The following is a 13,685-nucleotide window of genomic DNA, read 5'->3' on the forward strand; positions in this document are numbered from 1 at the left end:
ATCAAACATGTTAACATATCTGGCTTCGGGATATAAATCGTATATATTTTTAATTAACTTAATTCTTCAATTAACGATTCACGACGAAAGATCAATCCTACCTTCCGTATTTCCGAATATGGCAGGAAAAAGAGTGGAAAGAGGTGGTACCATGTTTCTTAAAAAAGTTCAAATCTTTAAACAGATAATAATAGATGCCTAATGCGCCCACGATCCCCGACAACGCGATTATATATATCATGCTAATATCTATTGACACAATGGAATTGAAATTGTGAAGAAAAAGATAGTATAAATAGTATGCATATTCTACACGAATCTGTTATTCAGATATTTATATGTATATGACGTTACTGAATCTAACTGATGCGTACCAAGGACATTACGCATCGAAATACGATGGTCAACTGCTACTCCACGAATGTTTTCGTTTTATATACGTACGGATATTATGCGAACTATATTCATCACATATATATTAATATAAATATATATATATATATATATATATATATATATATATATATGTAATTGTGTATGTAAGTATTTTTTCACACGAAACTTTCTCCATAAAATATCTGATAAAGCATTTTTTAAAAGATAATAAAATGTCGCAGAAATTTAGTGAAATATTTCAATAAAATACGTTTTTATAACTTTATTTCTTTTCCATTTTAATATTATATTTTAATTATGTATATTTGGTTAATACATTTTTAATTAATAACGTTCTATAACAAACAATATAATATATAGATAAAATATTAAATCACATTACTTTGTAGCTTCGTTATTCCGTCATGTTTCTGCATTCATCATGGTTCTTATTCATTTAATGTTTCGGCATTTGTTATGTGTAATGATACATTTTTTATATTCTTTATCATAGTGTAATCATTAGTCTTTACTACTTTGATTAACGCTTGCTTGTATCATATAGATACTTTTATTCTAATAAATTACGAAAATAACCAGTTTATCATAATGTTCAATGAAATATAGTGGAAGAAGATACATTCTTATTAAAATAATAATTGTAAAATGTATGCATTATTATATATATATATATACATATTAGAAAAAAGATGGTTTGCATTAAAATTGCAAATTCATCGATGTGTTAACAACATCAGAGACAGAAAATAGCACTCTCTTAAATTCTTTTCATATTTATGCCTTTTTTAATTCTTTCCTTTTTTTGGTCATTTTCTTATCAATAACAATTTTTTAATACATATATATATGAGAATTACATTCGGTAAAAAAATATTACAAGAATTATTTAAGAGAATTAAATTCTTAAATTTGATTAAAAAGCTTATTGAGGTATAAAAATATACCTTTAGCGATATCAGATAAGAGTAGAGATAAATACATACTCTTATCTATTTTTGAAGATTAAGAAAAATAAAATTTTTATATTTCTCTTGAAAATAAATACAACATTTTATTTTTATGAAATATATCTCTCTAAAAAGTTGTAGAAGCTGCTCAAGTAGAAATTGATTTTAATACGACAGAAAAATAGCAAATATAAAAGTTAATTAAGAAATAGTTTCATAGAAACGCTATTTATTATATATGTTACATATACTAACTATATAAGAGATAATAACGAATCATCACGAAAGATAAGTGTAACATTGTCGATTTATAATGATAATAACTTTCTTTTTTTCTATTTTTTTTCTTCATTGAATATATATTTATTGAATTTATATTATGTATATTTATATGAAAGAACTTGTTGCATAATTTGATGCATTTCACCAAGATTTTTTGAATGTTGATTTAATGGAATTAAGTAAATATAGGACTCAAAAATATTTATATGTCGCATTACATGTTAAAAAATTGTTGAAATATTTATTCTATATATACATAGTGATACATTTTGATGATATTGCTTATGTTAAGTAGCCATTAATTTCCAACTATTTTCAATAATCCACAGACTTCTATATATTAATCTAAATTGCTAACAGTGATGTGACAGATAAAAACCAGAGCGGCCATTTACAATTGCGATTGACTGTGAGTATACTCGTATACATATGCATGTTAGCAAATGTAAAATTTTTATAATGTATGTTTATTAATTTCTTATACTAACATGTACACTCAATTTCATTCCAATTGTAAATGGCTGCCCTGGCTTCTGTCATTGTACGAGATATAGCCATGTTTCTGTCTAGAATAATACTTTTATATAAAAGTCCGTGTAATTGTCTGTATAATATATTTTTACTAATATATTATTGCAAAATTTAACGGAATATTATAACAATATACGTATTAATTATGGCAGTAATAATTGCGTCAATGTTTATACTAAAAAATAATTCTAATTAAAAATTGATTTATAATTACGATATAAGATCAAAAGAGTTTAATCTTTGTTCATCTTTTTATGCTTGCTGTTTATTATTCTCTTAGAATACCAGAAATTTCTGCTGCAATATGATTTTCTAAACTTGCAACATGAGCTAGCAGCCGAAAGAACCTTTGTTTTCAATAACGCGAATCTGTCTTATTCTTTCATAAATTCTCCATTTTAAAAACAAAAACAGGAAAAAATGTTCTTTATTTTTATTTCAGTTTGGTTTTTATTTCCTAGTTTATCTGAAATCTAATTAAAGATGTATAGAACTATATATATATATAAATTTAATATGTTTAAGTATATATATTTTAGATATTGACATTTTTTTAGATAAATTCTGAATAATTTAATATTGTTACTATGAAATAAAATAGTCTTAAATATCTTAGATTTTTAAAATAATCAATAATATTCTTAAAGTAATCTTACATATTTAATATTGATACTATGACATATGTAAAAGATATAATATAATAGATAAAGGAGGAAATGGATATAAAAAGATATAAAAATAAGAAGAAAACGATCCTAGATGTATATATATATATATATATATATAATATATGATCATAATTTATTTTTATTTTATTTCATAGTAGCAATAACAAACTATTCATAATGTATTTAAAATATACTTTAATTATACTAAATTTTTATACTTAGAGATTGCCAATCACATATACATATGTATTTTGTATGAAAACTTTAAAAAAGTAACAAACAAAAAATAATTTGCTTTCAAATTAATATCACAATAATTATCGGCTAACAAATAACAAGAAATATTTTTTATATTGAAAAGTTACTTATTTCTAAATTATAAAGATGCGAGTAAATATAATAATAAACTTTTCTTACAACTGACATGTCCCATTGATATTGGCTGTAATAGCGTGATTAATATTTTTTCTTGGTGATACATTTAGCCAAAAACCTCCTTCAGGCTTCAAATTAAAGCCGTCTTTAGCGATTTTGAGCGATATCGAGGTCTTCTCGCAAGGTTTGAGATCACAACGTGCTAGCAGATGAAATATCAGAACCTTTGTTTCCAATAACGCGAATCTGTTACCTATACATATTCTGGGACCCAGACCAAAGGGAAGATAGGCTCCGCAGTTCAGACTATTTTTCTTTCGTTCCCCGCGAAATCTTTCGGAATCGAACTTTTCCGGCTCTTCGAAATATTGAGGGTCGTGATGAAGGCCATAAACAGGTACCCATATAGCTTGTCCTTTTTTTATAGTAAAAGGTTTCTTTCCTGGTAATGTCGGCGGTAATTCGAAATCTTTCAGGCATAATCTATCCAACATCAAACCAACCGGATACTTTCTGAGAGCCTCCTCAATCACAGCATTTAAGTATTCCATGCCATTAATTGCTTCGTATGGTGCCTGTCCATTTGTTTTTTTCCAAAACCTCATCAATCTCATTTTGAAGTCTTTCATGTACGTCCTGATTTACCGCGATTTCGTGAGCGACATAACACATTAAGGTAGAAGTACCTTCAAAGCCGCCAAGAAAGAAATCGAACGCTTGGGTTACCATTTCGTCTATAGTTAATTCTATTTTACCTTCCTTACCTCTGTTTTCCATCATCAGTTATAACATGTCTGGTCGAACTATTCCGTTCTCATCCCTATTTTTTATTGTGGTTTTTACGAGATCTCGGAAAAAATTTACTACTTTTTCAGGAATAAGTTTCAATTTAATTATTCGTGCCAGCCGAGGCAAATATCTAAGTATATAAGCCCTCAACAGAGAAGTACCGCTGATACCGATCAATTCCTTCCCGGACACGTAAAATTCGTTTTCTGGATCTCTAATAGAATCAACACTGACGCCAAAGGCACAAGTAGCTATTACGTCAGTGGTGTATCTTCCAAGGACATCTTTCAATTTTATTGTTCTCTTCTCCGCTGGTAATTGCGTCAAGTAATTGACAAAATTGACACCGTAATTTGACATCAAATTGAACATTCCTTTCATTTTACTGGATGTAAACGCCGGAGTTAATACAGTTCTCACTTCGCGCCACTTGTCTCCTCGAAGAATGAAGAGATTGTTGCCGAAAAATTTATCTTCGGTTTCGTCAATAAAGCCACGATGATCCATAAAAATGTCGAAATGTTTTAACGCGATGGATTTAATAAGCTTGGGATCGCGGAGTACTATGATTGGCATGGTCAAGTCATACATCCCAACATACTTGGCGTCTGGTGATAAATCGTACATCGATTTAATGAATTGAGCCATCGATTCGCGACGAAGAAGCATCGATCCCGTGTTTCCCAATAATGACAGAGGCGTCTTATACGGTATTCCATGTTTCTTGAAAAAGTTTAAATCTTTAAGCAGATAATAATAGATACCTAAAGCACCCACGATCAGCGACAACAAGATTATACATATATATCATGCTAATGTCTATTTACACGATGGAATTAAAATTACGAAAAAAAAGATAAGATGTGCAGATTACTGCCCGAATCTGTTATTCGAATATTTATATGTATGTAATGTTACTGAAGTCTGAACGATGCATGCAAAGAACGTTACATCGATCGTCGAAGATGTGATTACGACGATCGACTGCTACTGACGCGAGTAATGTTGCCTTTTATATATTCCCAGATGATATTACCATATCACGTGAACATCACAAATATTACATAATGTGTATGTGGTTGTGTAAGAATTTAGATTCCACACACAACTTTAATTCTCAAGCATTTCTCATTTTAATAAAATGTCATGCTGCAAAATTGTAAAAAATATTTCAAGAAAATATGTTTTTATAGTTTTATTTCTTTCATATTTCAATAATTTATATATATATGATAAAAGAAAATTTTTTTTAAAAGAGAATAATATAAAATGTAAATTTCAAATACAGAAAGTATACGTAGTATGTTAGATACAGACAGAGTTCTCAAACGGATTAAATTACTTTTTATTTATCATCTTTTCTTTTATTATTGATTTCTATTTAATTTTTCCTAACATCAAGGATTGTTGATTTCTACATTACAAGCAATTATAACTAAAGTGACTTCTTGGAATTAATTTTCAGATATATGTTAAATTTATCTTGTAAACTATAAAAATTTAACTTAAGAATATATAGATTAAAGAAGCCTTTCTTTAAAATTAGCGCAAAAAAAATATCATAAATTTTGTGCGCACATTTATTCTCTTAAAATAAATAAATCTGTCTCTATTACTATATTACAGGTATTACTATATTATATTTCTATTATAGGTATATATTCCTAGAAAATTATATAAAAAGAAAAGAGAGAAAGAAAGGGAGAAACTAGACTTGATGAAATACATATTATATAGAATAGCATATACTTTATATGGAAAATTTGTTCTAGTTATTATACACATAACAAAAAGATTATAATATTGAAGTGCTTATATGAATGACATTAACATATTGCACGTCAAGTTACGATGGTCAATTTCCTCTCCCTTTCTCTTTCTTCATCTCTCCTTCATTCCCTCTTTTTTATATCTATCATACAAAGTCATCTGCTACGCAGTTTGACGTAATAAGTCAAGTTATTACCAAGTGTTGGTAAAATGTATTCGAGAACAGTAGATGTAGCATTTAAAATATATTTAATATATGTAATGTCACGTATTTCACATAGTTTACATGTAAAACATATATATTTCACAATTTACATATATACAAGTTAATAAATTTGTGCATTATAATATCCTATATAATAATTGATAAAATTTTATAATAATTATATTGTATATATATATATATATATATATATATATATATATATAACATACATCACATTACTTTGTAACTTCGTTACTTATGTCAACTTTATATTCATCTAATGTTTCTGTATTTGTTATATATAACGATATATATTTTTTTATTCTTCATCATGGTAATGTAATCATTAATGTTCACATATTTGATTAACGCTTACTTGTATTATATATTTTTATTCTAACATAATATACCAACAAAAACAACAATTTAGTATCAAATTCAATAGAACGTATCAAAGAATACACGTCCTTATTAAGATAGCAATGATTAAATGCGTACTATAATGTATATAGAAAAAAAGATCATTTGCAATATAAATTGCAAATTCATCAATGATCACAACACGAGATAAAAAACAGTTCTCCATCTTAATTATTTCTATATTATTTCTTTTTATCTTAAATCTTTTTCTTTATTTATCATTTTCTTAGCAATAACAATTTTTTTAACACATATGTAAGAAATACATCGGTAAGAAAAAGAATATTACAAGAATAAAAAATAATAAGATAATTAAAAATCTCCAAATTGATAAAAAAGTTTATATGATGATGAAAATATAATCTTTATTGTTATAAGAGTAAATAGATACTCTAATAAATAAATACTCTCATATTTTTTAAGGTCAATAAAAGAAAATAAAATGTTTAATTTTTATATTTCTTTTAATAAGAGCAATATCACTTTTATAAAATATATCTCTGAAAAGTTATAAAAAAGAAGCGCTTAAGCAGAATCTTACTATGACTGAAGCATAACAGAAAAATAACAAGTTTTATAGAAACCGCCATTTATTATGTACATATGCTAATTAAATGATAATAACGAGTAACCATGAAAGGTAAAGACGACGTCGATAATGATCAACTTTCTTTTCCTTTTTCTTTTTTTTCTTTTCTTCCGGTATGTATATCATATGGAGGAACTCATTGCGTAATTTGATGTAAGGCACCAAGGTTATTTTCTATGTCGATTCAATAGAATCAAATAAATGTAAGATTTAAAAACATTTCGCAATATATATGTATGTATATATGTATATTAACAAATTGTTGAAAATATGTATTCTATTATTTGTTATAATTATTGTTATATAATGTGTTACATAATTTTTATCTTGTTTGTTAAAGTTAATTTTTTGTGTATAAATTCTTTTATTTATAATATTGATCTACTTTGATCATATTGTGTATGTTAACTAGCTATTAATTTCAGTTATTTTTCACAATATTTGTCCGTATAATATATTTAAAAAAAAAAAAAAATATATATATATGTATATATATGTATATACACATACATAACACACACGTACACACACACATACACATACACACACACTTATGTATATATATAATAGTTTTGCAATTTATAATAACTACTATTGCAATGTATTTATTTATAATAAATACTATTGCAATGTATTTATTTATAATAAATACAATTATATACAATTTTTTACAAAATGTAGCAGATTATTGTGAAAAAATGCAGATAATTATTATGATAATAATAATTACGCCAATGTTTGTATTAAAAAGATCATTCTCATTACATTCTTTAAATGCATCTTCAAATTTATAATTACGAAATAAAATAAAAAGTAGCATTTAATCTTGAAGTCTTTATGCTCGTTTATCGTTTTCTTAGCAATATATAAGAAATAAAAATAATTCTGTTCTTATTGTAAGTATGCTAGAAATATTTTTGATGCAGTTAAATAATATTTTCTTAACTTACAATAACATTCTCTTATTTTAAAACAGATATTTGCCTTGAAATATCCTTTATGTTCATTTTGATTTGGTTTTGGTGTTTTCCGGTTTTTATCTAAAATTTAATTAAAGATGTAAATAATTATATCTAGAATTTTTTTATTTTTATATTCTTATATTAAGATTATTTTATTTTATAATATCAATATCGAATCTCTAAGATCATTATAAGAATATTAATGATTATTTTAAAAATCTAAACTGTACTAAGACTTTTTTTACTTTTGATGGTAATAATATTAAATTATTCAAAATATAAAAAATAAACTCATGTATCTTAAGATTTCCAATGATATATATATATATATACACAATATATGTATTTTGAAAACTTTAAGAAAGCAACAAATAAAAAATAATTTTCTTTTAAATTAATATATCACAGTAGTTATCGATTAATAAAATAGCAAGAAATACTTTTTAAAAAAGTTATTCATTTCTAAATTCTCAAGATGCAATCAATAATATTAATGGTATTTTCTTACAGCTGACATGTCCCATTGACATTGGATGCAATAGTGTGATGAATATTTTTCCTTGGTGACACCTTCAACCAAAAGCCGCCTTCGGGCTTCATATTGAAGCCGTCCTTAGCGATCTTGAGGGGTAACGGTGTTTTTTCGCAAGTTTTCAGATCGCAACGTGCCAATATATGAAACAGCAAAACTTTCGTCTCCATTAAAGCGAATCTATTACCAATGCACATTCTGGGGCCCAGTCCGAAGGGAAGATAGGCTCCGCAGTTGAGGTTCTTTTTTTTTTGTTCACCAAGAAACCGTTCGGGATCGAACTTTTCCGGCTCTTCAAAGTACTGCGGATCATGATGAAGTCCATAAACCGGTACCCATATGCCTCCTCCTTTTTTTAAAATAAAAGGCTTCATCCCTGGCAATGTCGGAGGCAACTCAAATTCTTTTATGGATACTCTGTCCATTGCTGCAGCAACCGGATACATTCTGAGAGCTTCGTTAATTATGGCATCCAAGTATTCCATGTTATTAACTACTTCGTATGGCGCTTGTCCATTTGACTCTTCCAAGACTCGATCAATCTCATCTTGAAGTTTTTTTTGTATTTGCTGATTCACCGCAATCTCGTGAGCGGCAAAGCACATTAACGTCGAAGTGCTATCGAAGCCGCCAAAGAAGAAAACGAACGCCTGGGCTACCATATCTTCGATAGACAATTCCGGTTTGCCTTCTCTACCTCTAGACTCCATCATCAGTTGTAGCATGTCTGGACGAACGATACCATTCTCATCTCTGGTTTTTATGGTGGTTTCTACGAGATCTCGAAAGAAACTTGCTATTTTTTCACGGACAATTCTAATATTAAGTATTTTTGCCACCCAAGGCAAGTTTTTATACAGATACATTTTCAAGAAGGCGATAGTGCTGAAATTGGTCGCCTCCTTGCCGTAAACGTAGAATTCGTTGTTCGGATTTCTCATAGAATCAACACTAATACCGAAAGCGCAAGTAGCTATTACGTCATTTGTGTATCTTGTAAAGACCTCTTTTATTTCCATTACTCTCTTCTCTTCTGGCATTTGCGCCAAGTAATTGCTAAATTCGGCCGCGCACTCCGACATCAATTTAAACATACTTTTCATTTTGCTGGATGTGAAAGCTGGACTCAGTAAAGGTCGTACTTGTCGCCATCTTTCTCCTTTGAGAGCAAATAAATTTTTGCCAAATAATGGATCTTGATGTTCCTCGATGAAAGTGCGATGATCCGGGAACAGATCGAAGTTTTTTAGCGTGATTGATTTAATAAGCTCAAGATCGCGAATCACCATAATTGGAGTTGTCATATCAAACATGCCGACATACTTGGCCTCAGGATGTAAATCGTACGTATTCTTAACAAGATCAGCTATCGATTCACGACGAAAGATCGATCCTGCCATATTTCCAAGTAGCGGAACAGGCTTTCTGTGCGGTATGCCATGTTTCTTGAAAAAATTCAAATCCTTGAAGATGTAATAATAGAGTCCTAGAGCGCCGACTATCACCGTCAATGCGATTACGTATATCATGTTGAAAAAAAAATTACTTTATTTAAATTAGTATACATATAACACTATTATATAGATTCTGAATATAACTAAACTTTCACCCTCTATCGTAAATTCTTTTTTTTTTTTTTTTTTTTTTTTTTTTGTGCAATTAATGACGAAGATGGTCTACGAAGGCAACTTTATGCGTCGAGATTCAACGGTCGACTGCTGCCGCACCAGAATGATTTTTCTTATATATACGGTTAGATGATGTCATTGCTTACGCAAGTTATAACTCGACGATGTAATCTCAAGTATTCTCGCGCACACATTTCTATATAATTTAATGAAATTGAGATAAAAAAAATTGGATGTATTATCTTTCATATCTTTAGATATATTTTTGCTCTTTGTCCATTGCACATTACATTGTTTTATATGATTTACGTCGATTAACAGTTAGTCAATAGAAAGATGACAAAATTGCCTGTTAAAGTGACTATTACCGGCGATCTTGATCATTAATCATTAAGGATGGAACGCGAACAAAAGATTTTTTTAATAATCAAGGCTACTGTAATATTGCTAAAATGATTTGCAAAATTGCTGCGCGAGCTCGTGATTTTCCATCTTTATTAATATTTTTGTATTTTTATAAGTTTGTACATAATAATATATATATATATATATATATATATATTTTGTCTTTATTGATATGATAAAAATATACTCGTTATCTCCCTATTTTCATAGATTCTTTTAATAAATTTGAATATGTGTAAATATGTGTATCAGCATAAATAATTATCTTACAACAGGGACATTTAATTTACGTTTGTAACCGGTTCTCTCTCGGCACGACATTCAACCATAAACCGGCTTCGGCTCGCATGGAGAATCCACCCTTTTTTAATTTTAATGGTATCGAAGTTTTTTCGCACGGCTTCAAGTCACAATAAGCCAATAGATGAAATAGCATCACCTTCGTCTCCAGCAAAGCGAATCTGTTGCCGATGCACATTCTCGGGCCTAATCCGAATGGATAATAAGCGTTGAAATTACACTCGCTCCCTTTGTTTTCATCCAGGAATCTCTCGGGCTTGAATTTCTCTGGCTCGGGAAAATACTTGGGATCGTGTTGAAGGCCATAAAAAGAGATCCAGATTAACATTCCTGCCTTCACGAGAAATGGTTTTGCACCTGGCACGGTGGGAGGCAACTCAAAGTCTTTCGTGCACAGCCTGTCCGTCATCAATTGCGGCGGATACATTCTCAGAGTCTCGTTAATCGCAGCATTCAGATACGTCATCCCGTTGACTGCCTCATAGGATGGTTGACCATTTGTATCTTTCAAAACCTTATCGATCTCATTGTGCAGTTTCTCCTGGATATGTGGATTAACGGCAATCTCGTACGCTAAGAAACTCATCAAGGTCGAACTGCTATCGAAGCCACCGAGGAAGAAGACGAACGCCTGCGATGTCATGTCCAAAATAGTCAGTTCTTTCCCAGGTTCTCTTTTCCCTCTGCTATCCATCATTAGCTGCAGCATGTCCGGTCGAATGATATTTTTCTCGTCTCTGATCTTTATGGAGTCAGATATTAGATTTATAAAGAATGCGTTAGTACGATCATTTATCAGCTTAAGATTTAACAGACGCAGGAGCCACGGCATATGTTGATACATCAAGATTTTTATAAGAGCGCTCTTGCCAAAATCTGTCGCTTTTCTGCCAAACGTGAAGAAATCGTTGTTCGAGTCTCTCATCGAGTCCACTCTAATGCCAAAGGCACATGTGGCGATCACGTCGGTAGTGTATCTCGAGAAAATGTCCCTCATTTCCATAGTACGTTTCTCAGACGGCACTTTCACCAGATACTCTGAAAAACTCACGGCACACTCGGACATCAATTGAAACATGGTTCTCATTTTGCTAGACGTAAAAGAAGGACTCAGAAGCGTTCTAACGTCACGCCATTGATCTCCACGGAGCGAAAGCAGATTTTTCCCGAAAAGCGGATCTTGAGTGCCGGTACCGAAAAATACATGATCTGGAAACGAGTCGAAATTTTTGATGCCGATAGACTTGATCATGTCGAGATCACGTAACAGAATAACCTTTTGCGAGAAATTAAAGAGGCCGACATACTTAGCGTCGGGATGTACATTGTATATTTCTTGATTTAGCTCGGCGAAAGTTTTTGGTTGTATGAAAAGCAGCCACAGTCTTTCTACCATGAACTTCGGCTTTGGATGTGGAATCCCGTGCTGCTGAAAGACGTTCGACCGTTTGCGGGAATAATAATAAACAGCGAGTACGCCGACTAATATCGATAAGACTATCGTCCAGCACTCCATAATAGACTGGCTTAATCAAGACACTCGATTGTTCCTTTCGTCCTGGGACGAAAGTCAAATATCAGCGTCGTGGAATGAAAGTTTGTGTCAATATCAATGCTCGCGGTTGTGCCAGACACTACCAAGTTATAATCCAATGCGATATGTCGAGCGCGATTGTTCTGTCGAGCCTGAAAACGACCTGCCTGTTTGAAATTCTCGCGAACGACTGCTCGTTCGACTGCTCTACCGAGATACTGTTGCTGGCCAAATGACTCGTTGTAGCTTCATGATGTTACGCAAGAACTTTACATCGGACTTTATATTTTATAATATATGGCAGGCGTATCGTTTTAAACAAGATATATTAATGTTCTCTCCAATAGATAAGAGTATATCGTTAAAAGAAGTTGTTTATGGCGATATAAATATTTAAAAATATCACTGATGACAAATAAACTGATAAAATAATTGATGAGTGAATGACACGAATATCATTTAATTTGATTAAGAGATTTCAATTGTCTGATCTGCAGTGATCTGCAGCAGCTAATAGTAGCTAATGTGTGCAGGCGACGATGTATTTCTATTACGCAACGACCTTGAGCCTCCCACGCGTGATGATTCATGAGTCAGATCAATGTTGCAAATACTGCGCAGAAACCAATCGAAATAGGTTCGCTGATATATCGACAAGTAATCGATCGACCGACGTCTGTACCATCTTACTGCCAGATGTCGTAAATTTCTTTGCGTTTCTTTATGTCTTTATTTGTCACAGTAAAAAAAAGATGCATACTCGTTTACATAACACTCTGCTTGACTTTTAATATTGATATTCGGGAACTTATTTCTTGCATATCTGAAAATTAATCCCCCAAGAACACTCTAAACTTCTTGTGGAATAGTATTTATATATCGTACGGTCGGAATTTATAAATCTATTTTTATACGGTATACATATACGTGTTATAAAGTATACGAAATGTGCTTTTGACGTCACTGATTTATATATAGGTATATAGGTATAGCGTATATATTTATATAGACAGGTTTATATATAAAATTGTGCATTATTTTTTTTCGTCAACTTATTTCAACTCCCAACTGCAATAAACAACCGAAATATTCACAGATATATATTTTACTGTAACTTTTCTAAAGATCAGAGGCGGATAAGCGTTAAAAGAATTAAAGAAAATGTAATCTCGCACCTCTCTCCGTACTTGTCGGATACTTTTTGCACAATGGAAAAATGAAACGTGAGTTAAACGTTTCTCTTCGCGGAAAATTCGCGAGTGAAGAAATTTTCTCACTTGATCTTTAGTAAACTACACATGAAATACGTTCCATTTCCGTCAAAAAAATTAAAAGGCGATTGAAAAGAGTAG

General features: G+C 30.5%; 2 protein-coding genes and 1 pseudogene across 2 annotated transcripts; all 3 read right to left on the bottom strand.

Moving 5' to 3' along the window:
- Positions 1–3,056: 3,056 nt before the first annotated feature.
- Positions 3,057–6,738, bottom strand: LOC140666214 (cytochrome P450 9e2-like; annotated as a pseudogene).
- A 1,075-nt stretch (positions 6,739–7,813) lies between these two features.
- Positions 7,814–9,995, bottom strand: LOC140666209 (cytochrome P450 9e2-like). The gene is made up of 2 exons (XM_072893135.1): positions 8,443–9,995; positions 7,814–8,012 (listed from the first exon to the last, which is right to left on the bottom strand). Exons 1-2 carry the CDS (start codon positions 9,993–9,995, stop codon positions 8,009–8,011), a joined length of 1,557 nt encoding a protein of 518 aa, XP_072749236.1. The 3' UTR covers positions 7,814–8,008.
- On the bottom strand, positions 9,909–12,568 carry LOC140666213 (cytochrome P450 9e2-like). Its single transcript, XM_072893140.1, has one exon. It carries the CDS (start codon positions 12,313–12,315, stop codon positions 10,786–10,788), a length of 1,530 nt encoding a protein of 509 aa, XP_072749241.1. The 5' UTR covers positions 12,316–12,568; the 3' UTR covers positions 9,909–10,785.
- Positions 12,569–13,685: the final 1,117 nt, after the last annotated feature.

The sequence above is a fragment of the Anoplolepis gracilipes genome, chromosome 5, assembly GCF_047496725.1.
Source record: "Anoplolepis gracilipes chromosome 5, ASM4749672v1, whole genome shotgun sequence".
Lineage (NCBI taxonomy): Eukaryota > Metazoa > Arthropoda > Insecta > Hymenoptera > Formicidae > Anoplolepis > Anoplolepis gracilipes.

Coding starts and splice junctions, on each gene's coding strand:
- LOC140666209 (XM_072893135.1), bottom strand. CDS start 9,995: ATGATATACGTAATCGCATTGACGGTGATAGTCGGCGCTCTAGGACTC.
- LOC140666213 (XM_072893140.1), bottom strand. CDS start 12,315: ATGGAGTGCTGGACGATAGTCTTATCGATATTAGTCGGCGTACTCGCT.